General features: G+C 41.1%; 1 protein-coding gene and 1 long non-coding RNA gene across 2 annotated transcripts in view; both read right to left on the bottom strand.

Moving 5' to 3' along the window:
• ARHGAP12 (Rho GTPase activating protein 12) overlaps positions 1 to 26,297 on the bottom strand; it is a 222,388-nt gene that overhangs the window by 112,616 nt on the left and 83,475 nt on the right. Inside the window, 1 exon segment of the mRNA XM_030199157.1 lies at positions 8,489 to 8,629. Coding sequence (XP_030055017.1) covers positions 8,489 to 8,629 — 141 coding nt within the window.
• On the bottom strand, positions 10,352 to 24,429 carry LOC115467303. The gene is made up of 4 exons (XR_003941674.1): positions 24,419 to 24,429; positions 20,557 to 20,560; positions 18,771 to 18,778; positions 10,352 to 10,434 (listed from the first exon to the last, which is right to left on the bottom strand). It is a non-coding gene; the product is annotated as an uncharacterized LOC115467303 (long non-coding RNA).

Here is a 26,297-nt window from a genome sequence, read left to right as displayed (position 1 = left end):
AATGTTCCACCTTAAGCTAATAAAAGTTGCCACAGCATTAACTTGGTGTGCTTTGACCTTGTCCTTTATATTCATTGCTGCTTGTTTGTAGCAAAATTAAAAAATAAAACAAAATTCTGATATTCAGTTAAAAAGATGATGAAGACAAAACTAAACCTCCTGGGGGAGCATCCCTTTGTAAGTCAATCCTCCAAGTGACATTTTTCTGGCTTAGGAAGGCCGCAATAAAGCATATGGGGATAAATTCTTAAAAAGTTGTCAAGATGTAGCTGCTGGAATGATGTACGCAAAGTACAAATTCTAGAAAGGCAGTTATGCACACAACAGCCATTATAGAATACTAGCTTAAATCTGCATTTACGCTCAAACACTTACGCCAGCTCAAAGGCTGGTGTAAATGCTTGCACCTAACTGTAGGCAGTTAAGCATGTAAATTATAATATTCTATAATCTGATGCGTTAAGTGCCTGGCACACCCATGCACTGCAAGTTTCCAGAATTAGGGGGTTGGTGAAAACACAGGACTAATATTCAGCTGAAGGAAGTCATTTGAACAACTATTATGTGCAATTTATGTCAAATGAGAATCTGTGTAGATTTGCAATATGGTTGTGACCTTTTATTTTTAAACTTAAAAATTTAATAAAATCTATTACAAGTATGAAACCTGTCATAGAATGCCAGCAAATGTTTAAAAAAAAAGTATTACACAAAAATAGAGTAAGCAGAAAGGACAAAAGTAAAACTGACAATATTATTGGAGAGATCTAAAGAGAAACGTGAACCTAAATGAAATCAAAATAGAAAATTTACACAGATAAGGAAGCACACAACCACAAACTTACTTGAGTCCCACCTTAACAGAAAGGGTTCATGGTAAATAAAATGTGCATTATTCAACAACATGTGCAAGGAAAACCAACACCCACCAAGGCATAAAAACCCCTGGTGTAAAGCAATGAAGTTTAGTCTTGTTTCAGTCACATGAATGAAGTCTCAAAGCGTCTATATCCTATGCCCCAGAAGTATATAACCCATGCACTTCAAAAATACAGCTGGAAAATATGCTCTCCGTCTTACATAAAATACAAGTGATACTAAGAGATCCTGCCATACTCCCCCCCCCCCCCCCCCCCCCCATCTCATCTTCCAAAGTCCTGGATAAACCCAAACTGTGCAGGGTAAAGTCTGGGTTCTCCATCCCTTTTCTATGCCTCTCTCCTGCTCTTCTGGATGGCAAAGCAGTAGCTCTCCCATTAGGTGGCACAGCTTTCTCTGGTATCTTTTACAATCTCAGAAAAATATTTTCTGAAACTATCTAGAGGAGACACCAGTGACACCTTGAGGAAGTTTTAGAATCTATAAATTCAAGACTCTAGAAGCATTTTCCAAATGTTCCAGGTTGGGTTTTTTTGTTCATTTGTTTTTAATTCTCCACAGAATTATTCTGGATCAAAGCACATTGAAGAAAAGTGATTTGCTTTATCTGCTCATGCAAAGAATCCAGTCTCTGGGACTAGAGTGATGGCAAAACCTTCTGAGCCAGAATTTGTCAGATATTTCACTGGTAATTGTTGTCAAAATGGTAACATAACACAGAGACTCCCTCCCTTCCTCCACTGCCACTACGACCTCTTCATGCCAATCTGCTGCCAACAGGAAGTTAATCCTAATCTAGCATTTGAAGTCCGCTCTCCTACTCCAAAGAAAGGTAGTCCAAGCCTTCCTACGGGAGGATGCCCAATCCTCCTTCCAGTGGTGCTAAATGAGCATCTAGAGAAATTTTATCCAGTCAGCTCCATGCCCTGTGACAAGGCTACATCCCCGATGTATAGAGTGAAGCAGCAGAACCATGAACTACATACCCCAGAATGCATTTCCAGTCCTAGCAGTGAGATCCCAGGGGATAGGTAAGCTGGCCATATACCGTCTCTGACCACAAGAGGGAGGGTGAATGAAGGAGCCAGTTCCCGGGACCAGCAATCTGTATATCATGCTGCCCACCTGTAATAGGGAGGGGTGGGCTGAGAAGCAGGAGGAGGATTGGATGGAAGAGGGAATTAATCAGCCTGAGCAGGGGAAGAAAGCAGAACAGAATGGGAGCTTGAGAGCTGAGGAAGGCAGCCCCTGAAGGTTTGGAAACCTACATGGTTTTGGGAATTTATTTTGGTTTAAACCCTGCTTAAGTAGAGAAGCCTGGTTTTCTTTAGGGGAAACCCTGAGTGGTGGGGGAATTACTACCCTGTTTTGAAACCTGATTATTGTGAGAACCTCTGAAGTTGGAAGGCTTGTTTATGAAGGAGGGCTGCCTGGTGGGAAGAGGGGTTCAGTTCAGGAGGAGAGGAGCAGTGCAGGCTGAAAATCCTTGGGCAAGACAGGTCTCTAAAGAACTGAAGCAGGCTGAAATACCTTGGGTGGAAGGAAGTCCCAAAAGTATTGAACCTCCTGAAAGTAAAGGCTGCTTGGTGATTAACACTGTCTTGAGGGGAAATCCTGCTTGTGGGACAAGTACTATTTGTTTGCTACTGACTGAGACCAAAAAAAGCAGGGATTTCCAAAGGACTAATGCATTCCCCTCCGGGAAGGGGGCAAAGTCTTTGTGTAATTGGCTGATGTACTAAGCAAGGCAGAACAGCCCTGCCTGAGAAGCAAGTCTCTACTCTGGAGTGAAGTTTTGTTTATGAATCTGGAAAATAAAGGAATGTTTTTGAAGTATTTCCTGGTGGCAGTTTTGTGAAGTCCTGGCTATTCGCGGGAGGCGGCTTCCTCCCCCATACTGGAGCAGCGGGCCCGTTTACAGCCCATACTGGCAAGGAGAAATTCAAATGCAAAACTGGAGAGAGAAGACAGAGGTTACACTGAGAACATCTCGTATATGTCCCACCCAACAGGATAGGGCCCTGGGCATTCTCCACATCTTGGCCTTAGAATTACTAAGTGCAATACTACAGTAAAGTAAGAAGGTAAAAGCAGGACAAGACTCTGAATTGAGCACCTCAAAAGGCAGCCTCCCCATTTGTTGCCATTTTGTATCCCACTTGTGAAATAACACGTTACACTTATGAAAATAAGACTTAGGCAAAAATGTAAGAAAGACAGTGAGGCTGTTTAAATAAAGTGGAGTGGAGGAGTGGCCTAGTGGTTAGGGTGATGGACTTTGGTCCTGGGGAACTGAGGAACTGAGTTCAATTCCCACTTCAGGCACAGGCAGCTCCTTGTGACTCTGGGCAAGTCACTTAACCCTCCATTGCCCCATGTAAGCCGCATTGAGCCTGCCATGAGTGGGAAAGCGCAGGGTACAAATATAACAAAAATAAATAAAAAAAATTAAAGAAACCACCTAATGGATAGAGCAGTAAGCTAAGATCCTGGGGAACTGGGTTCAGTTCCCACTGTAGCTCCTTGTGACCTGGTTAAATCACTTAATCCTCTGTTGCCCCAGGAACAAAACACATTGTGAGCCCACTAGGGACACAAAGTACCTGCATATAACATGTACAATTAGTCCTGCATATGTCTAGTAGCACTATAGTCATCATTCCAATCCACTGTATGAGTGGAGGAATAGCCTAATGGTTAGTGCAGTGGCCTGAGAACCTGGCTGAAGCTTCTTGTGACTCTGGGCAAGTCACTTAACCTTCCTTTGCTCCAGGTACACAACTTAGCTTGTAAGCCCACTAGGGACATAGAAAGTACCTCTATATATGTGTAAAACCGCTTTGATTGTAACACAGAAAGGAGGTACATCTAATCCCATCCCCTTACCTTGAAAAGGCATTGGCATTTAGGGTACATATTTAACAACATTCTTATGAAAAGAAAAAATGCCAAGCATACATAAGACAAGACACCAGTGCTTGAAGTTTACTTATCTTACAAGCCAACATGACAGAACCTCCGTGAGAGAAATTTGTACCTCACTGACTCCAGTAACTCAAACAGAAGTTTGATTAACTGAGTAAGGACAACATTCAGGTGCCAAAACACTAAAGGGCTTCTTAAAAGTTTTTTTTTTTTTTTTTTTAATGAATTAATCCTACCAATGGGAAGGGAAGTGAGAGGAATGTTCTGCAATAAAAATCGGTCGTGCAGATCATAATTAGTAGTTGTGAAAAATGTGTTTGATTATTTGCAGCGTTGTATGTTGAAAATGTTGTTGATGGCTAAATAAAAAATATTTAAATCATAAATGAATTAATCCTAAACATTTGAATAACAGCTACTGAGAACTAGAGTTTCATTATAAGATTAAGATGTTCACAAACAGACCACAGTTGAAGGGATGTAAACTCACTGCGTAAGTTTCAAGTTACAAAATTAGTTATGTTCAAGAGCTATTCCAGAATTAAAGGACTGGGGACAATTAAATGGATCCTGGTCTTTTCAAGAACATTAAAGTTATAAAACTGTCTGGTGAATTGCCTTCTTGAACCCAATAAGTTTTCAATGGAAGATGCATAGAGGATATCAGTTTTTGTTATCCATGCAGTGAGTACTAGAGACCACTGAGATGAAGAAGCAGTCTGATGTACTGTGACTGGAGTACAGAATGATAATTAGTCTCGGTGACTCCTGGAGAGGCGGTTGATGAAACCATGGACATCATGTCCAGTGAGGCCAGAATAGGGCTATCAAAATCATATTGCCTTAGTCATGCCTTAGCTTTTCTCTATTCTTGGAGAAGAGTGGAATCAAAAGATAAATAAATATTACATTCTGACCCCAGTGGACTGTAGAAGCTTCTGCTGACAGTCTGTGTTCTGGAGCAGTAGCATGCAGAAGACAAAGAGGGATCAAGAGTACACATACCAAAGCAACACAAAAAAAAGCACACAAGGGCCTTCAAGAATGGGACAATAGGAGAAGATTTATTCAGACCCCAACACGGGTCATGTTTCGGTGGTGGTCTGCCTGTTTCAGGGGCCTACAAGGATGTTAAAAAACATAAAATGTCCATTTAAATAACCAAACATTAATAAAATCAATAACATTTAGGATGAATTCCCTAAAAAAGAACATATAAAAGAACATATAATAAAGTATCAATATATAAAAAAATAAATAAAACATATAACTAAAATCTGAACCTATAACATTTTAGCTTTCTATGTGGATATTTATTTATATACATATGTTTGTGATCTAATTGTACTATATGTATGTTTTTAGAGCATTTCTTATATCTTATAAGTTGAGTTTTTAGTTATATAATGTTATATTTTTATATATTGATACTTACATATTTATTCTTTTATACGTGTTAGTTTAGGGAATTCATCATAAATGTTATTGATTTTATTAATGTTTGGTTATTTAAATTGTCATTTCTAGAACCCTGAGACAGGTAGACCACTGCTGAAACACAGCCCATGTCGGGTCTTTTTCAGAATAAATCTCCTATTGTCCCAGTCTTGAAGGCCCTTGTGTGCTTTTTTTGTATTGTTCTGGAGCAGTAACAACACACTTTCTACTTTTGAAAGGTGAACAAACCTGCTGGGAATTGTCCATTTTAAAATACCCTGTGTCATTTATCAAGGAGCAGGGAAGTAGCATGATCAACAAGACACTTGCAGGTGAAACTGAAGAGCAAACAAATCAAATCAAGTCTTTAAAAAGACTGGTGAATGATGAGCATACAGGATGCAACTGCAGGCGCAGAAAGCTCAGCAATGAGTGGGCAGTATGCTCAGTCAGGTATTTAAATCAGAAAAGGCACCAAAGAAAGGAGGAGGGGTTCAGTGATGATGTCAGAGGACACTGAGCAGTGCAGTGGATATCAGAACTGCTGGTGATGTCAGAATATGTCAAGAATGGGCGTTTGTAGTAGGGGAAACACCAAAGTGTGAATGTAAAATGTGTAGAAAACACCAAATAAACAAGAGGTATTGACAAGGAGAAAGAAAAATAAGTGTAGAGAAATGTAAACAAAGGCTACAAATGAATCAAAAAAAAGGAAAACAGTTATAGTGATCAAACTGATACTGTCTATAGCCTGAAAAGGCTGATCATATATAACATCATGTCTTCCATCAAAATGAATTAGGATGTAAATATATTTTAAAAAATAATAAATATAAATATATATATTAAAAAAACTAAGGCGTTTTAACGATATGGCACCAATTTCACCTTTAAGTGATCATCACATACAGACTCCTGAGGCAGACACTGTTTGCCGAAACACGGTGCCGTGTCAAGTCTTATCTACTATTAAAGAACATTTTTCCGCTTTCCGTCTCCTTGGTTTTTTGGAAGTGTCTTGTTGATCACACTACTTCCCTGCTTCTGCATTCCTATCCTATAGCGGATCCAGTTTCTCCACTTTTGTGGTTGTCCTTTGTCCACTTATCAAGGAACTATTCATGAGATTCCAGGCATCAGCTGAGAATGCTTGCTAAGTGATTTTAGTCCCTTTGAAGGAATATTGTTCTGGGGAATGTCTTGTGAAGTTACTTATTTCAATAGTATCACTGTTTTCATGCCTAGTTTGAAGGAGCCTGGCCCAATCTGTTGATGCAAAACCTTGCTGCCTGGTTGTCCATTAGAACTAGGACCATTCTGTGTGTCAGCCAGTACTAATAAGATTTAAAAACAACGCAAGACCTAACCATCTTCCAAAGACTACTGAAAACAGATCTTTTCAAGCAGGCATACAAATAATAACACTATACACGATCTATACAAACCCGAAATCTTACCACATGACTGTTTAACCCCTTTGCTATTAATGACCATACACTACCACCTTAAACCTTATGTTGTATAGGGTTTCTCTATAATCGAGGACCTAATGTATGTCAGAATCCAATTTATTACTGAGGAACCTTCATGCAATACCATAATGTATTCTGCTTTACCATGTATGTATGCACATGGTATATATATATATACCATGATCTGTTCCATATACGTTATGTTCCATGTTTGTTACCATGTATGTCTGCGCCTATTCGCAATACCAGTTGTAATTCTGTAACCCGGGAATGGCAACCACCATTACGGCAAATGTAAGCCACATTGAGCCTGCAAATCGGTGGGAAAATGTGGGATACAAATGCTACAAATAAATAAATAAATAAACATGAGCTACATTCAAGTACAGTAGGTATTAACCTGCCCCATGAGGACTTACACTCTAACCCCCCTGTTTACTAAGCCACACTAGCGGCTGGTGATGCTCTAATGCCGACACACCCCATTCACTTTGAATGGGCTGTACTGGCATTGCCACAAAGGTTAGTAAATGGGGGTTAGGGGTAATTTTGCACCTGAAGCAATGACAGTGACTTGCCCAAAGTCACAAAGAAGATCAACAGGATTTGAACCCTGGCTTCCCTAGTTCTCCGACACTGCTCTAACCACCAGGCTACTCCTACGAATCTGTCGTCAGAATTTCCTGAAAATGCTGGTGCAGGATCAATTATTCTCTCAATAGGTTTGTCTGGTTTTTGCCACTGCTAAAGACTGGATAAAATCATCCTTGTGTAAGGACAATGGCAAAGCACTGCTGCCGATGCAACTTTTCTACCATGTAAAGATGAGCAAACGGGATTAAATGCAGTGAAGGTGCAATAGCATCCAAAACCTATAATCAGAGAGGACACAAACATACTACTTGCTGCTGCTATCTGCTAGAACAGAAAGGCTTTCTCCAGACTTTTATTAAGTTCCCCTCAAGTGCAACTTGAGTGTTACACTTCTGAACATTTATGAAAATCCCTTGAGCTTGTACCATCTGCCCAGTAAAGTAAAGCAAATACTGAGTCTTTTGGAGGGTGAAACCCTTTATGAGGCACTCACTTGGGTACAAGCACACAACATTTTACCTGTACAAAAACGTCACAGTTACAGCAAAACATGTGAAGGAAAAAGTCTTAGGGCTACTGTGTGAAATGCATTACTTGTTTATGGCTGCATACTAAAGCTTGTCCAGTAGTTACTTTATAATGCTCTGCATCGCAATGCAGGAGGCCTGAGTTTGAACATAAAACCAGGTCTCTGCTATCCAGGCTGAATGCAAATTTTCACAGCCCCTAGAAATGAGAGAAAGAAAAGAAAAAGAGATACAGCCATTGTTCAATGGCAACATCTACCTCAGACTCTGGATGCACAATCTACTAATTGGACTTAGGAAAGTTGTAGTTTGTGCACCCTGGACAAGGATTGTCACTATAGTGTCTGGGCCGAGTTGTGAAGGGAAAACAAAAATAGAATGAAAATTCCTGAAGTAGTTGCAAACGAAAGCTCACAGTACTAAACTGAGCTGCAGACCCAAAGAGGAGGAAACTGCCAAACCAAAAATATGTAGACCTATAACACTTCACAAACAAAGCTGAAACTAATGAGCTAAATGGAGGGGGGGGGGGGGGGGGGGGAGAAGACTTCATTAATATGACTTTTTTTGCACCATTTAACATACTTTGCAAGCGAATTACAAAACAAGGATCTATCAAATTAAAACAAATACTAAGGAGAAAGTAGAATGTACCTTTTCATTAGTATGTTCACTGATATATAAGGCATGCCCATGTTCATCCAACTCTTCTGACCAACCCTTTGGAGGAGAATCACATTGCCTATCTGACTGGCTGTAGCAAGAGCCATGGCAGATTTCTTCTGATGAAAAATGCTATAAGTAGTCAGAAACATAGTATGGTATAAGTTTTAAAGTAGACATATCACCTTTTTGGCAGGAAAGAAAATATTCAGCTCTATGGCAGTGAACCAGATAGAATAACTTCAAAGACATGTGCATAGGATTTGTAAATCAGAGTCACGTCAAAGTTTTTCTTGAAAAAGAAAATATTTTAAAAAGCTAACAATAATTCTATTCTAATATGCTTCATCCCCACCACTAAGCATCATCATTGGAGCACAGACTCACAATTCTAGAGAGTCAATTTTCTCTATATTCAGTTTTCCTGTTTCACCCAGGTTTCCAGATCTTGACCATTTCTACAAGTGATCACCCTAGACTTCTCTCTGATTTTGTTTCATCCCTAACAATAAGGACCAACCAAAGTAGTATACAATGGTTAAAAATAAACACAAAGACATAATGTAATCATTATAAACTGCAAAATACAATATATATTCAACAACAAAAAAACCTGACTGCTTTCAAGGCCTACAAAACTATCTCAACCAGCAGTGTCACTGTGCATAAAAATTAGAATCCAAAGCTCCCTATCCGTTTCTGCATAAAGATCAAACTCCTCTTATTGACTCACAAGTGCATTCACTCTGCAGCTCCTCAGTACCTCTCCACTTTTATCACTCTCTACACTCCTCCTTGGGAACTCCATTCACTGGGTAAATCTCTCTCTATCTGTACCTTTCTCCTCCAGTGCTAACTCCAGGCGCCGTTCTTGTTATCTTACTGCACCTGGAATAGACTTCAAGCTCTATCTCTGACCGTCTTCAAATCTAGGATAAAAGCCCACCTTTTTGATGCTGCTTGACTCCTAATTCTTACTCACTTGTTCAGTACCCATGTTTTATCATTCCCGCCTTAGTAATTTCCTTATCCCTTATTTATCCTGTTTGTCTGTCCTAATTTGATTGTAAGCTCTATCGAGCAGGGACTCTCTCTTCATGCCCAGTGTACAGCGCTGAATACGTCTAGTAGCGCTATAGAAATGACAAGTAGTAGTAGTAAAAGAGATAAAATGTTAAACAAGACCCCAGCATATTCGGATGCTGTGCCAAATCTGAAGATATGCTGCCGCCGACCATTTCTCCCACGACCTGCGTGATTCTCGGCCTGAATACACTGCAACGCCCCAATGCCAGCTAATGGGTCCCACAGCGGGAAAACAACTTATCTCCCTCCACAGGAGTTGCCATTCACCGCCACTGGCACAAGTGCAACACACCTCAGTCCCAAACGGTGAGTCAGGATCCTTCCCCTGCACTAAGTAGAAGCTGCAGCCCTCAAAGCAGTTTTTAGTCAAACGTTAGTCGAACTTACAGCTGTTAGCAGCTCCTGCCAAGCTCACAGTCTCCACAAATTTTACCCTAAATGAGAAAGAATCAGGGCTGATACTCTGTCCCACGCTCTCCAGTAAACCCCTTTCCTTCTCTCTTTTTTTTATTTTTTTTTAAGATTGCTGTGCTGGAAAAAGAGAGGGAGGGAGGGAAGAAGTAAATTCACGGGGCACCAAAGACGGGGATCTGAAGGCCTCCAGATTATAACTCTGCAGACTCAAGCCACCCAGAAAGTTCAACTGGGGACTAGTTGGCCAACTGGACCAGGAGCAAAGCACTCAGAACCAGAGGCTGAAAAGTGTGTCCATCCACCTGCTGGAAACAGAAAATACTGAGCACCTTGACTGTATGCCAAAAGAGATATGTCTCAGCTCAGTTTTCAGTTCTCTATCTCCACCTGCTGGTTTATTGGCACAACTATTCCACAGGTTATGGAATAGTGGGACGCTACGTAATGGAAGTTCAATTTAAAATGGTGTGGCCTCATCCAATTCTGAACAAGCTGAAAACAGTAATGCAAAAGAATAGACACATCAGCTTGAGTAGAAGATGCAGGAACAAGAGGAGTCATATTGTCAGCATAAATATAAAAACTTATCCCAAGTTCTAAAAGATCACGACCAAAGTGCACATCATAAGATTAAACAAAATGGGTGAAAGCACAATACAGCTTCCAAGAAGCAGAGATATTCAACATTTTTACTCTATATGTACGACAGAATAAAAAAACTCAAATGCACTGCAAACTCTTTCCTGAAATCTCTATTTGATCCAATCACAGACACTCATGGTCTACTAAATCAGTAACACCTGTTGTCCAAAAAAAAAAAAAAAAAAGAGAAATAGCACAGATTTCAGTCAAGAGAGCCTAAAAGGGTATCCATACTGAAACCCTGTCGGAACCCTGATTGTGTGTCATGCAGAATGTCATGTGTTTCCAAATAGTCTGTCAATTGTTCAGCAGCCCAACCCTCAACCATTTTAACAGAATATCAGCAATAGGTCTATAGTTGGACAATACCCTGAAAATACTCTGAAAATAACGAGGCGGCATATTTTCAAAGCACTTAGACTTCCAAAGTTCCATAGGTTTCTATGGAACTTTGGAAGGCTAAGTGCTTTGAAAATATGCCTCAAGGTGACATTAGGCAATTTTCTCTACCACTACTATGTTTTCCTCAGTGGATACCAGGGCTGTGGAGTCGGTACAAAAATCCTTCGACTCCGACTCCTCAGTTTATGGTACCTCCGACTCCGACTCCTACTCCTCAGTTTTTAATATGTATTTTTTTTGCATGTTGACTGAAAGAGTGCAGCATGCAAGGCTGCATGTTAATGTTTGGGTTTAAAATCTGTCATTGTGACTTTTTATTTTATTTATTAAAGAAACTATAAATATTCATTAATCCTAAAGTTTAAACAAAAAAACACATATAAAAAAACAAGGTTATGTTTATTGTTTTTTTTATCAAGTATAAAGTCATCATAACATTAGCAAGTATAAAAATCTGGAACAACCACATCCTTTGGAAATTCTAGAACATCCTTTGGAAATTAGAACAAAATCAAAGTTAACTTACATAAACCAAAAACATTTGGAAAACCTAAAACAACTTATATATTATTTAAACTTGGCATATATAGCTGTAGAATAGCTGTTAAACATAATCCAAAATTAACTAATATATTGTTCTTAGAAACAGAATTGCTTCTGCCAGATCCTCCTTCATAGAAGCCGTTAAATCTGATTTGATTATTTTCAGTGCTGAAAACAGTCTTTCAACACTGACTTGGGTGGGTGGCATTGCTGTTACGGTTCTAGCTGCATCACTGACAATCTCTGGATAAACAATGATGGCTTCTTCTATAGTCAGTTTTGATGAGCGGTCAAACTTTTCCACTTCTTTTAATCCTTTAAAAAACTCTTGCATGAATTTCTTTATATGGACATTTACAGGTTGCTTTTCCATGCTTAACCGACATTGCTTTGCTTTTGAAGCTTCCATTTTGTCCAAATAGGCTTGAAAATTCTCTTCTTCATTTGAAGAGGATGAACCTGAGTTACCATTACCACCAGTATTTATAGCTTTAGCTTCATCCAGTGGTTTATGAGTTTCAGGTAGCAACCCTTTCATGCAAGCTGCTATGTCATAGAGTGCCTGTTTTCCTGTAGCAATTTGGTCACTGCTCAACAAAATTCGGCTCATTGGATCAACATAAATAGCAGCTAAGAGAATTTGATTATCCAGCAAGAGCTCCTCTCTTTTCCTCATTGAAGATACAATGCCATCAGCAATTAACCCCCCACTTTTGTTAAGGTTATATATCAAGCCCTTCCATTCCAAGAAGAATTTACCTGGTGTTAAATCTTCATATTGCAGCTTCTTGGTAACAGCAAAAGGGTAAGAAAGTAGCCTAATTCTGTAACTTGAGCCCACTGGTTTTCTTTTAATGAAACATTTACATTGTCCAGTCCTTCAAGAAAGTCTTTTAGTTCAAGCAAATGCTTTATCATCAAGTAAGTGCTTCCCCAGCGCGTTGCTTGATCCAAAATGGCTCCTTTTCCAGCACGTCTCTTCAGAATAGCATCTGTTTTAGGGATCCTGGCTGCAACAGCTACTTGCCTCAACTTGCTAATTAGTGTAGCCGCATGACGATCCTTCAATCCATCTCTTATTGCTAGTTGCAGAGTATGAACAGCACAACGCATATGTTGAATGGTAATAAGCTTAGATGCTTCTTCAGCAATATCATCCAAACTTTCACAGCTTTCTTGAATTGCAGAACTGTCATCTTCTGATATTTGTATGCTGCTTTCTTCATCAACTTCCTTCATTTTTTCAATTGTGCTTAACATATTTGAAGCATTATCAGTTACAATACATAGAATGTGTTCCTTTTTAATTTCAAAATCTTCTAAAACACCTTCCACTAACTTCTGCAGATACTCACTGGTATGATGTGCGCCTGAGTGTCCTTTACTCCTAATGTCCGGGTTTTTTGTTTTCATCAGCAAATCTAATATTAACTGCAAAATAATGGACTCTGTGACGTGTGCATGCATCCATTTTAATAAAGCCAAAAAGTCCCTTCAGACTTTTCCTTAGTTCTTCCTTCTTACATTTGGCCTCTTCACGTATAAGTTTCCTTATACTTTCTCGTTCCAGAGAAACTCCAAGCTTTTTAGCCATTTCTCCATTTAAGCCTAAAAAGGCTGGTTGTGAAAAAAAAGATAGTGGTATACTATTCTTTACTGCCATTTTAATGATGTGGTTTTTGAATTTTTCTGGTGTCATTGTTATAGTAACTTTGTCAGTAAAAAATCTTGATAGTTGTGTCTGGCCTCCAGTAGATTTCTGATCTTTTATTGACCCTGAAGTAGATGGAATGTTTTCATTGCTATCTTTCTCATTCACAGCTTCTAACACTTTAGGATGGAAACGCTGCAAGTGTCTTTTTAAATTTGATGCTCTTGTAGGTGCATTTTTTTCATAACCACTGAAACTGCTAATTTTTGCATCACATGCTTTTTCACCATCATCATCTTCTATAATACATTGACATACATAGAGGCATATTTTCAAAGCACTTTGGGAGGCTAAGTTCCATAGGTTTCTATGGAACTTTGGGAGGCTAAGTGCTTTGAAAATGAGCCTGATAATGTTTCCCATCTGTTGATATTGTAAAGTGTTCATAAACAGCAGACTTTGTCATGTTTTCTGACATTCTTGTGCCACTTCCACTAAAATACAAAGCTCTTCTTGCAGAGAGAGAGGAAGTTGGGTGGAGTCTCTCTGCTGCCTTATCTGTGTGTGCAATTATCTTCTCTCCTAGCTTAAATTCACTGTGGGGTCAGAGAGGAGGTGCTCTACAGCAGGTCAGTAAATGCAAAGGGAGCCTGAGCAGAGGGAAGCTCTCCAGCAAAATAGTTCAGCTTGACTTCACACTAGTGAAACAACTAGGTACTAAGCTTTATTCACAGCAGAGAAGTACTTTATTCAAATGTATGAGGAGTCGGAGTCAGTACATTTTTGCCGACTCCAACTCCGACTCAATGTACCCAAAATTGCTGCCGACTCCGACTCCACAGCCCTGGTGGATATATTATTAAAATACATACCATTCCACCATACTCTGTGTGTCCTAATATCATGTAACAAAGTCCATGGATCCCCAGACCCTACCAATATTTTTCCCAATTCAGGTGACAGAAATTTTACATTCTGGCTATATAATTCATGCACCATTGCATTAGTGCTACCACATTATCTAATCTAAGATCTGAGACACACAAATCCCCTTTATCCCTAACCCAGGTTAATTTAGCCAAGCTAATTTAAACATGTTTCCCCCACATTAAACCAACTTTCATCCCTACTTATCATCCAAAATAAAGCTGGCTGAAGGCGATTATTGTAATTTTGGAAGCAAAACCATTTCAAACAGTACCCTACATCCCATAAGGGATAGCAGTACACCTTTCCAGCATTTATATCAATTCTTTTTACTATCCAGTTTATTACATTTAATTTATATGCTGTTGCCAGATCCCCGCTGAGGTAAACATACAAATACTTTAGATTCCATTCCACCAATTTTAACAGGAGATCTATAATGCCACTTCCATTTGTTATGCCTACTCATAATTTGGACTTGTCACAATTAATTTTCAATCCCGAAAAACTCCCAAAGCATTCAATCATTTGCATAAGAATTGGGATATCCCTATTCAGCTTCTCCAGGAACAACACATCATCAGCTGGTGGCTCAAGAGTTAAAATAATAGAGGGGGCATCTTTTTTGTCTTCCCCACTATCATCTAAAACCTCTAGGGAGCTAAAATTCCTTGATGAAATCAACGACTACTTTATGGAGCAGCTGGTTCAGGAAAGAATACGAGGGGGAAAAATTCTAGACCTTGTCCTTAGTGGAGCGCATGATCTGGTGCAGGAGGTAATGGTGCTGGGGTCGCTTGACAACAGTGATCATATGAGCAGATTTGATATCAGCTCTGGAGTAAGTACACACAGGAAATCCAAAACGTTAGCATTTAACTTTCAGAAAGGAGACTGGTAAAATGAGAGGAACGGTCAAAAAGGAAAAAAACAGACTTAAGAGAAGCAGCTGCAAAGGTCAAAAATTTACATCAGGTGTGGATGCTGTTCAAAAATACCATCCTAGAAGTCCAGACCAGATATATTTCATGTATTAAAAAAGGAGGAAGGAAGGGCAAACGACTGCCAACACAGTTTAAAAGTGAGGTGAAAGAAGCTATTAGAGCAAAAAGAAAATCCTTCAGGAAACGGAAGGAGGATCCAACTGAAAGTAATAGTAAACAGCATAAAGAATGAAGTCAAATGCAAAGCGCTGATAAGGAAGGCAAAGAGATTTTGAAAAGTAGATTGTGTTGGAGGCAAAAACATAGAACAACTTTTTAAGGTATATTAGAAGCAAGAAGCCTGCAAAACAATCAGGTGGACCGCTAGATGACTGAATGAGAAAAGGGGCAATCAAGGAAGATAAGCCATAGCAGAGATTAAATTAATTCTTTGCTTCGGTCTTCACCGAGGAAAATGTGGGAAATATATCGGTGCCAGAAATAGTATTCAGTGCTGACGAATTAGAGAAACTGAAACAAATCTCTGAAAACATGGAAGATGTAATGGAGCAATCTGACAAACTGAACAGTAGCAAGTCACCTGGAGCAGATGGTATACATCCCAGAGTACTGATATTGAAAAATGAACTTGAAGAAAGCTATTGTTAGTAATATGTAATTTATCTTTAAAATCAAGCATGGTACCAAGAGAGTGGTCAATGTAATGCTGATTTTTAAAAAAGGTTCCAGAGGTGATCCAGGAAATTATAGACCAGTGAGCCCAACGTCAGTGCCAGGAAAAATGGTAGAGACTAATATAAAAAACAAAATCACAGAGCAAATGCTTGGAATGCCCTCCCGCGGGAGGTGGTGGAAATGAAAACGGTAACGGAATTCAAACATGCGTGGGATAAACATAAAGGAATCCTGTTCAGAAGGAATGGATCCTAAGGAGCCTAGCCGAGATTGGGTGGCAGAGCCGGTTGCGGGAGGCAGGGATGGTGCTGGGCAAACTTATACGGTCTGTGCCAGAGCCGGTGGTGGGAGGCGGGACTGGTGGTTGGGAGGCGGGGATAGTGCTGGGCAGACTTATACGGTCTGTGCCCTGAAAAGGACAGGTACAAATCAAGGTAAGGTATACACAAAAAGTAGCACATATGAGTATATCTTGTTGGGCAGGTCTTTTTCTGCCGTCATCTACTATGTTACTATGGATTAATGAGACAAAGCCAACATGGATTTAGTCAAGAGAAATCTTGCACAACCAATCTACTACATTTCTTTGACGGGGTGAATAAGCATGTGGATAAAGGTGAGCCGGTCGATATTATCTGGATTTTCAAAAGTCATTTGACAAAGTACCTCATGAAAGACTCCAGAGGAAATTGGAACGACATGGGATAGGAGGTAGTGTTCTATTGTGGATTAAAAACTAGTTAAAAGATAGACAACAGAGAGTAGGGTTAAAGGGTCTGTATTCTCAACGGAGAAGAGTACATAGTAACATAGTAACATAGTAGATGACGGCAGAAAAAGACCTGCATGGTCCATCCAGTCTGCCCAAGACAAACTCATATGTGTATACCTTAACTTGAATTTGTACCTGTCCTTTTCAGGGCACAGACCATATAAGTCTGCCCAGCAGTATTTCCCGCCTCCCAACCACCAGTCCCGCCTCCCATCAGCGGCTCTGGTATAGACCGTATAAGTCTGCCCTCCCCTATCCTCGCCTCCCAACCACCACCCCCTCTCCCATCAGCGGTTCTGGTACAGACCGTATAAGTCTGCTCTCCCCTATCCTCGTCTCCCAACCACCACCCCCTCTTCCCCCCAACTGCTCCGCCACCCAATTTCAGCTAAGCTTCTGAGGATCCATTCCTTCTGCACAGGATTCCTCTATGCATATCCCACGCATGTTTGAACTCCGTTACCGTTTTCATCTCCACCACCTCCCGCGGGAGGGCATTCCAAGCGTCCACCACCCTCTCCGTGAAAAAATACTTCCTGACATCTTTCCTGAGTCTGCCCCCCTTCAATCTCATTTCATGTCCTCTCGTTCTACCGCCTTCCCATCTCCGGAAAAGATTCGTTTGCGGATTAATACCTTTCAAATATTTGAACGTCTGTATCATATCACCCCTGTTCCTCCTTTCCTCCAGGGTGTACATGTTCAGGTCAGCAAGCCTCTCTTCATACGTCTTGGAACGTATGGAGTAGATAGTGGGGTTCCCCAGGGGGCTGTGCTGGGACCTCTGTTTTTTAACATATTTATAAATTATCTACAGATAGGAATAACTAGTGAGGTAATTAAATTTGCTGATGACACAAAGTTATTCAAAATTGTTAAATTGCAAGAGCATTGTGAAAAATTGAAAGAGGACCTTACAAGACTGGGAGATAGGGCATCCAAATGGCAGATGACTTTTAATGTGAGCAAGGCAAAGTGATGCATGTGGGAAAGAGGAATCCAAACCATAGTTATGTGATGCAAGGTTCTACATTAGGAGTCACTGCCTAGGTTTCATCGTTGATGATACGTTGAAAACCTCTGCTCAATGTGCAGCGGTGACTAAGAAAGCAAATAGAATGTTAGGAATTACTAGGAAAGGAATGGAAAAGAAAACTGAGAATGCTATATTGTACCGCTCCAGTGACCACACATTGAATACTGTATGCAGTTCTGGTCACCGCATCTCCAAAAACATATAGTGGAATTAGAAAAGATACCGAGAAGTGTGACAAAAATGATAAAGGGAATGGGACAACTTCCCTATGAGGAAAGGCTAAAGAGACTAGGGCTCTTCAGCTTGGAGAACAGCAGCTGAGGGGAGATATGATAGAGGTTTATAAAATACTGAGTGGAGTGAAACAGATAGTTGTGAATCTCTTGTTTACTTTTTGCAAAAATACTAGGACTAGGGAGCACACAAAGAAGCTACTAAGTAGTAAATTTAAAATGAATTGGAGAAAATATTTCTTTACTTAACAAATAATTAAACTCTGGAATTCGCTGCCAGAAAATGTGGTAAAAGCAGTTAGCTTAGTAGGGTTTAAAAAAGGTTTGGACTAAAGGTATTGATTGGATTCTACATATTCCATACACTTCAGTATCCCTGTAATCCCCACTCAATAGCTCATGAAGCATCTCTTCTAGGGGATTTGTTACCAAATCTATCAACTTTGTAGAAGTCCCCCCAATCTACAAAAAAAAAAAAAAAGTCTAGATCTGGAGCTTTAGCTTTTTCAATTTCTTAATACTAATGCTAATCTCTTTTACAGTGATCAGTCTTTCTACACAGTCAGCCTCAGCATTAGAAGGTTGAGATAATACTAACTTTGCAAAAAATTCTTCCCTAGCGTCCTTGAGTCTTCTGATACAATTTTTTATAATATCCTTGAAAAGCTTCCATTCTCTATTTGCTTAAACACTACCTTGTCTTTCATTTTAAGTCTAGTTATGTAATTTCTTACTCTGCCTGGTGATGCAGGATTTACTTCCCTGTTTTGTGTCCCCATATGTGTAACCTTTTTTCGCTCATTGTGATAGAAGTATCTAGTGTTATTTAGCTCTTCTCACTCCACACTAGACAAGCTCAAAATATATGTCTTGCACAGCTTTTTTCTTTTCCTTCTTTTTTTTAAAGATTGGCCAGAAGCTCCAAATTTGTCTAGGAAAAAGAGGGACAATACTATCTTTCCCTTCAAGACCGCTTTGGCAGCTTCTCACAATGTGATAGCATATTAATTGGATTTTTATTTCCTTCTCCACTTCCCCCACTGTCACTCAAAATCTTGCCAGGCCCTCCTAAGAAATATTTGAAATTTTCCATCCGGGCATAGAACGGGATTCAACCTCCAAATATAACCCTGCTGCTCAGACACAAAATTACATCCACTACAAAATGGTCAGACACAATTGTGGTTCTCTCTGAATTCAATACATAATCTAGGCAGGCATTGGAAAAGTGCGTAAAGCTAAGGTACTTTACCTGTAGCAGGTGTTCTCCGAACACAGCAGGCTTTATATTCTCACAAGTGGGTGACGCCGACCCACATCACCCGGTTTGGGATTTATAAGTATAAACAGAGCTTTGTGGAGCTCAAGAAGTGCTCCAATATGCATGCACGAGTGCCTTCCTGCCCGCTGTGTGAACGCGGTCTCCTCAGTTTTATACTATAGCAAAAATAAAGTGAAAATAACAAAGGAGACAACTCTAAGGGGAAGTGGGAGGGAATGTGAGAATATAAAGCCTGCTGTCCTCGGAGAACACCTGCAACAGGTAAGTACCTTAGCTTTCTCCGAGGACAAACAGGCTTATTAATTCTCACAAGTGGGGAATCCCTAGCATCCAGGCTCACCAAAAACAACAAACACTGGTCAAATGGGCCTCGCGATGTTGAGAAAATAACATAGATTAACCTGAAACTATATACAATCTGAAACAGTGCAGCCTGGAAACAGAATAAAACAGGCCTAGGCCATTCTAGGCCCCAAACAGATTCTGCAACACTGCCTGACCGAATCAACTGTCGCATTGGGTATCCTTTTCAAGGCTGCAGTGTGATATGAATGGGTGGACTGAAGACCATGTCGCAGCCTTCAAATTTCTTCAACGGAGGTTGACCTCAAGTGGGCTACTGATGCAGCCATGGCTGACATTATGAGGTCAGCATAAGAGAAAGAAATGCAATCTGCCAGCCAATTAGAAATTGTGCGTTTCCTGATGGCGACCCCCAACCTGTTGGGATTTTTTTTTTTTTTTGCATTTGTACCCCGCGCTTTCCCACTCATGGCAGGCTCAATGCGGCTTACATGGGGCAATGGAGGGTTAAGTGACTTGCCCAGAGTCACAAGGAGCTGCCTGTGCCTGAAGTGGGAACTGAACTCAGTTCCTCAGGACCAAAGTCCACCACCCTAACCACTAGGCCACTCCTCCACTAGAAACAAAAGGTTTGGCAGACTGTCTGTGAGGCCTGGTCCGCTCCATGTAGTAGACCAAAGCTCTCTTGCAATCCAAGGCATGCAAGCTGCTTTTGCCAGGATCGGCATGAGGTTGGGGAAAGAATGTTGACAAGACAATCAACTGGTTCAGAAGGAACTCTGATACCACCTTCGGCAGGGTGAGTGCGGAGGACTACTCTGTTGTGATGAAATTTAGTATAGGGGGCATCCACCACTAAGGCCTGAAGCTCACTGACCCTACGAGCTGAATAAACAGCCAACAAAAAAATGACCTTCCATTTCAAGTACTTCAGATGGCAGGAATTCAATGGCTCAAAAGGAGCTTTCATCAGCTGGGTGAAAACGACGTGGAGATCCTATGAAAATGGTGGAGGTTTGACAGGGGGCTCTGACAAAATCAAACCTCTCATAAAACAAACTAGACAGAATGTAGAGATAGGCTTACCTTCTACATGGTGATAAGCATTAATTGCATAAAGATGAACCCATACAGAGTTGGTCTTTAGACCAGCCTCTGATAATTGTAGAAGGTATTCAAGCAGGGTCTGTGTACGGCAAACAAGGAGATCTAGGGCCTTGCTCTCACACCAGATGGCAAACCTCCTCCATTTGAAAGATAACAGCTCTTAGTGGAGTCTTTCCTGGAAGCCACCAAGACACAGGAGACACCCTCCAAAAGACCCAAGGAAGCAAATTCTAGACTCCCAACATCCAAGCTGTGAGAGCCAGAGACTGGAGGTGGGATGTAGAAGCAACCCCTCGTTCAGCGAGATGAGGCTGGGAAAACACTTCAATCTCCGCATGTGGCTATGGTGTCGGAGGCTGCACCACAGGCTGAGGGCCAAGAGGGGCTGCAATGGTAGGAAAGGTAGGTGCAAGCACTCCTGATACTGATGTAACCTGTTGAATGAGGCCATCTAGCAGCTCAGGGAGCAAAGCCTGGATGAGCTCATCGAGAGCAGACACCAGGAAAGGCTGGGGTGCTAGCTCAGGCACAGGTTATAGAACCACTGATGTCAATGCAGGAGCTGGGTCTTGGCTGCTGGGAGACTGGCACATCAGCACCTCCTGTATGGAGGGGGAGCAGTACTCCCGACACTGATGCTTCTCGGGTGCTAAATCCTTAGACTCCTCAGAGCTCCCAGCACCATGTGTCGAGGGTGACCGATGTCTATGCTTCTTGGCCTTCGTCCAAAGAGTGTTACCAAGGCTCCTCAGTACCAACAAGGATGACGTCGAATCCACACCTTGCCTCGGGGTCAGGTCCGATGATGGACAGTCCTAGGGGCCCTGCACAGCAGGAGGTCTCCTGGCAGGTGAAGACCCACTCAATGCTTCACTGCTCCCAATATCTAAGGGTGTAGCAGCAGCCATTCTTACTGACGCTCGACATTGATGCCAACACCTCCAACCTCGATGCCTATGTCAAGGAACCAGACTTGGCTCCAAAAACCTTCTTACATTGAGTCTCTCTGGAAATCTGTGTCCTCTTCTTCATGCGAACACAGAGAACACAGTTAGTGGGGCTATGGTGGGGCCCAAGACACTTAATTGTTCTGTCTCATGTCTTATCTAGATTGTAAGCTCTTTGAGCAGGGACTGTCTTTTTTTTTGTATGGTGTGCAGCGCTGCGTATGCCTTGTAGCGCTATAGAAATGATAAGTAGTAGTAGTAATAGGTGTCTTTCCCAGACACTGTCTGATTGCACCAGGTACAGCACTTAAAGCCACCGGGAACGTTCATGGACATGGAAGGAAAAACTTCCTCAGCTAAATTAAACGAATCAATGGTGCCTGAAAAAGGGACAAGGCATGACAAAGAAGAAAGGGAAAGTCCCCAGACAAAGTCAAGGCCTAAAAGTGGCCTGATGACAACAAAAAATAAAAGAAACAAACTCAGGGGAAAAAAAGAACTAAAAACTTAAGGGAAAACAAAGGAAGGAGATTACACAACAGGAAAACAATAATGAAAGGAAAAAAATGTAGTAAGAAAAAAGCCGAAAGGCACCAAAAAAGCTCTTTAGGACCCGAGCGATGCGAGGAGATGGCAAAAAAAAAAAAAAAAAAAAAACATGCCCTCTCTTCACTGCAGTATAAAAAGAACTGAGGAGACTGCATTCATGCGGCGGCCAGGAAGGCACTTGCGCACGTACGGTGGCGTGCATCTGACGCTGCAGTAGCTCCCTCCTCTCCCTACTGGTCAGACACAGCTAACCAATAGGCTACAGGGGGTGGCAGGATACGGACACTTTCGTTCCTGCCTTCCCCTGCAGCCCTGAGTAATGGGCTTTTGACAATTTTTAAAACAAATTCATAATGTCAAAGAAGCTTCCCATGAAGTCCGCTGTATTTGAGCATTTCATCATTACTTAAGATGGAAAATATTTTGTGTGTCAGTGTATGAGACAAGACCCAGATGACAAATGTAATGCCAAGATCAGCACATATTCAGGCAGTGATAAAATGCTCCTACAAGAGCTTCCAATCTCAAAAGACATTTACAGTGCTTTCATCCAGAAGTATTCAGAGCTGTGAGAAAGATGACAGCAAAAGCAAGGAACCAATGCCCAGTACTTCTAAGCCAGGCAAAGGACCAGAAAATTTCACAAACATCAGTTACATGATATCTTGTCATGTGATTAAAAGGTACATACTGGGGGGGGGGGGGGGGGGGGGGAGGAGAGAGAGAAAGAGAGAAAGAGTCTCACTGAAGTTCCTTGTGACTCTGGGCAATGAAGATTAAGTGACTTGCCCAGAGTCGCAAGGCGCTGCAGTGGGAAAAATACATTAATACCACCTTTAATCATGCGATTAATTGGAATTAAAATTTTTACTGAAATGCAGCCCTAGTATAAGGTTCTGTAAATCAGACAAATTCAGCCTAAAAAGCCACCAGCAGCCTATGAGGGCAATATAACAGAGGGTTTTTTCCATGATCTCTACTCATCTTATTAACAGGCAAGATATAGTGATTAAAATTAATAGAAAACACTATCTGCTTCTTTGGTAAACCTCAACTCTGACTCTGGAATAAAATTCTGAATTCTTCTCAGTGCACATAGGGCATTATGCTGTACCATAAAAGTTATATCTTTATTTATAGAAGACTGGTCATTCCCCACTCCAATCCTCAACTGAATATCAAAAGAAGCGTCTCTATAACCAAGGAAAAGTTGTGCCAAAGGGCTCAAGTACATATATATAGAGAGAGATATCTAATATAATAATTTGCTATGTGAACGTTCTAAAGTGTCTACCTGGGATCGTAACCACCTGCTGACGTCACTGGCCAGCAGTAGAATCCTGCTTGTCTGACGTCAGCAGGGGGTTACGATCCCAGTGAGAGACGCGTGTTGAAGAACAGCGGGAGCGGGCAGAGACATCCCTACGTGCACGTCGCCCCCCCCCTCCAAAATCACCACCCCCCTCCCCCCTCTTACCGGGGGGTCCCGGTGGCAGCAGTGAAGAGCCTTGCGAGTCTGCTGCCTTCCCTTCTCTTCGCTCTCAGCTCTGACTCTGGTCCCGTCCTTGCGGAAACAGGAAATGAGGGCGGGACCAGAGTCAGAGCTGAGAGCGAAGAGAAGGGAAGGCAGCAGACTCGCGAGGCTCTTCACTGCTGTCACTGGGACCCCGGTAAGAGGGGGGGAGAGGGGAGGGGAGGGTAGCAGAGGGGGGTTGGCGATTTTAGAGGGGGGGGCGATGTGCACGTAGGGGGATGGGCGGGGCCAGTGTCGGGGAGGGGAGGGCAGCAGGTGGAGACATCACAAGGACGTGTCTGTGAGACAGAGAGGAGGGGGACTGGAACTCGGGGGAGGGACAGAAGGAGGGGGAGAGAGAGGGAGGGAGGGCCTGGAAATCGGAAGGGAAGAAAGGGGCTGTGGGACTTGGAGGGGACAGAGGGAGAGAGCGGGAGGGAGAGAGGGATAACCTTGCTAGCGCCAATTTCATTTCATACCGAAACGGGCCTTTTTTACTAGTATATATAGATATAGATATATAGATAAATATAGACATATAGATATAGCCCTGGGGAACATATATATGCATTTAGACACAGAAAAATGAAAGCAGATAAGGACCATATGGCCTATCCAGTCTGCCCATCCATCTATGCTCTCTATCACACCCTAAGAGATCCTACGTACTTGTCCCATGCTTTCTTGAATTCAGATACTGTTTTTGTCTCCACCACCTCCACCAGGAGGCTGTTCCACAAATTCACCACCCTTTTTAATAAGTAGTAGTTTCTCAGGTTACTTCTTTCACCTTCAACCTATGCATGGACATGCAAGGAAGCCATTTTACAAAAATAATAAATAAAAAGTAGCATCACTCAGGGCTTCTTTTATGTGTAAGTGGTACTAGACAGACAATGTCACAAAATCATCACTGTTCCCCAAATTCCATAACTGGCACTCAAAATTGCATACACAAAATGGGGCGCCTGCTCACGCTGCATGTGCAATTTGAGTAATGAGCCAAATAAGTGTCAATACAGTTATTGGTGCTAAATGGCAATACGCACTGTTCTATAACGATGCGTGCATACACTTTTTAGCACTGAAAAGGGGGCATAGCCATGGGCGAGTCAGGGATGGTCATGTAAGATCTGCGCAGTATTACAGAATATGGGAAATCTGCACTTAATTTAGGTACAAGAATTTACAACAGAATTTAGTTGGTGTAAATCCTCATGCCCAAAATTGGGTGCAGATCCCAACTCAGAGAACTACTCATTTATTTACTGAATCCTATGTGTATATGGCATCACTTATATATTTCAAATAGTAGATTTTGCTAAAACGCACCCTCTGAGGGGAGCAAATTATTTATTTATTTAACGCATTTATACCCCACACATTTTCCCACTTAGTTGCAGGCTCAATGTGGCTTACACAATACCGTAGAGGCAGGCTCCGGTTCGGTAAAATACAAATACATAATTGTATTTATTTATTTTGCATTCTAGAGTGGTTTTGAACACCAGAAAAAGTAAAATTCCTTTTTCAATCACTTCTCCAAATTCCAGGGCCAAATGAGTAGTCATCTGTGATTATGCTAGACTCAGGAGAGGCATAAATATCAATGATGATTTTTTTAAATATACATAATAGACATTAAAAAATACTAAATACACATATGCTTAAGGTCTGCCAATACCATGCCCCTTACTGAGTGTGCCATACAATACACATACAAGTAGTACCTTTTTTTTTTTTTTACAATAGCTGTTTATATTTGTATGCCAAGTTACACATATAAATGGCAACTAACCCTTCTAAAATCAGCTTCCAATCTTAGTAACACAGAATTTATCCATCAATGCCTATTTAGACAGACACTGACTTTCTTTCAATATGCTGGCTCTTCAAAGCTTTAGAGGTTAACACTATAAAGGAGCCACCTAGTTATAAGCAGCAGGGATGCACATAAATGGCAGTATTCTAGTCATTTATGCATGTTAAGTAGTCATTTACACATGTAAATAATCTTATAGAATATCGACTAGTGGAAAAGTATATACACCATGTTCTGAAGGCATACTTTGCCAGTGGGCAAGCGCATGGGCAGAGAAGGAACATATGAACATCTAAACGCAGACATTTACACAAGTTATAGAGCTTGTGTAAATAAATCACACATGTGTATTTTTTGCCCCTTGTGCTAGTATACTATAAAGAAAAGTAGGCATACACTTTTCTTTATAGAAGTGGCTTGAAATGTGCCTGCTTACCCTCTTATCCTTGATGCCCTGCTATAGAATTATCCTTTTAAGGCTCTGGTGCCATGATACCCAACAGAGAAATAGCTGGCATTTATTTATAAAAATCAAAAAGCCAGGCACTGCTGTAAAAATAAAATATATATAAAAATAGCTAATATAAACCACTGAATTAACACTAATCACAGCAAGACATATAAATAAAAACTTTTCACAGGGAAAAAAACAGGTTTGATTCTAAGGACCTGTCATGGCAAAAAAAATATTTCGATAGGCTGACAAATTCATGGCAAGATATTTAGCAACACAGTGCCTGCTTGTGTTTCACAAATAGTAGTACGGGGGGGGGGGCTGGGGGGCAGCATAAGAAGTGGACTAAGGCTTGTTCTACTTTTTTTTTTATTTGTTAAAAAAATAACCCCCCCCCCCTTTTTTACAAAGCTGTGGAATAATATCAACACAGCCCATTCACTTTGAATTGGCAGCAGCTAGCACAGATTTGTAAAATGGGGGGATATTTTCTTACAA

This window comes from Microcaecilia unicolor, chromosome 1 (genome assembly GCF_901765095.1).
Source record: "Microcaecilia unicolor chromosome 1, aMicUni1.1, whole genome shotgun sequence".
NCBI classification, from domain to species: domain Eukaryota; kingdom Metazoa; phylum Chordata; class Amphibia; order Gymnophiona; family Siphonopidae; genus Microcaecilia; species Microcaecilia unicolor.
Note: the sequence above shows the minus strand (reverse complement) of the source record. Positions and strands in the feature narration are given on the sequence as shown.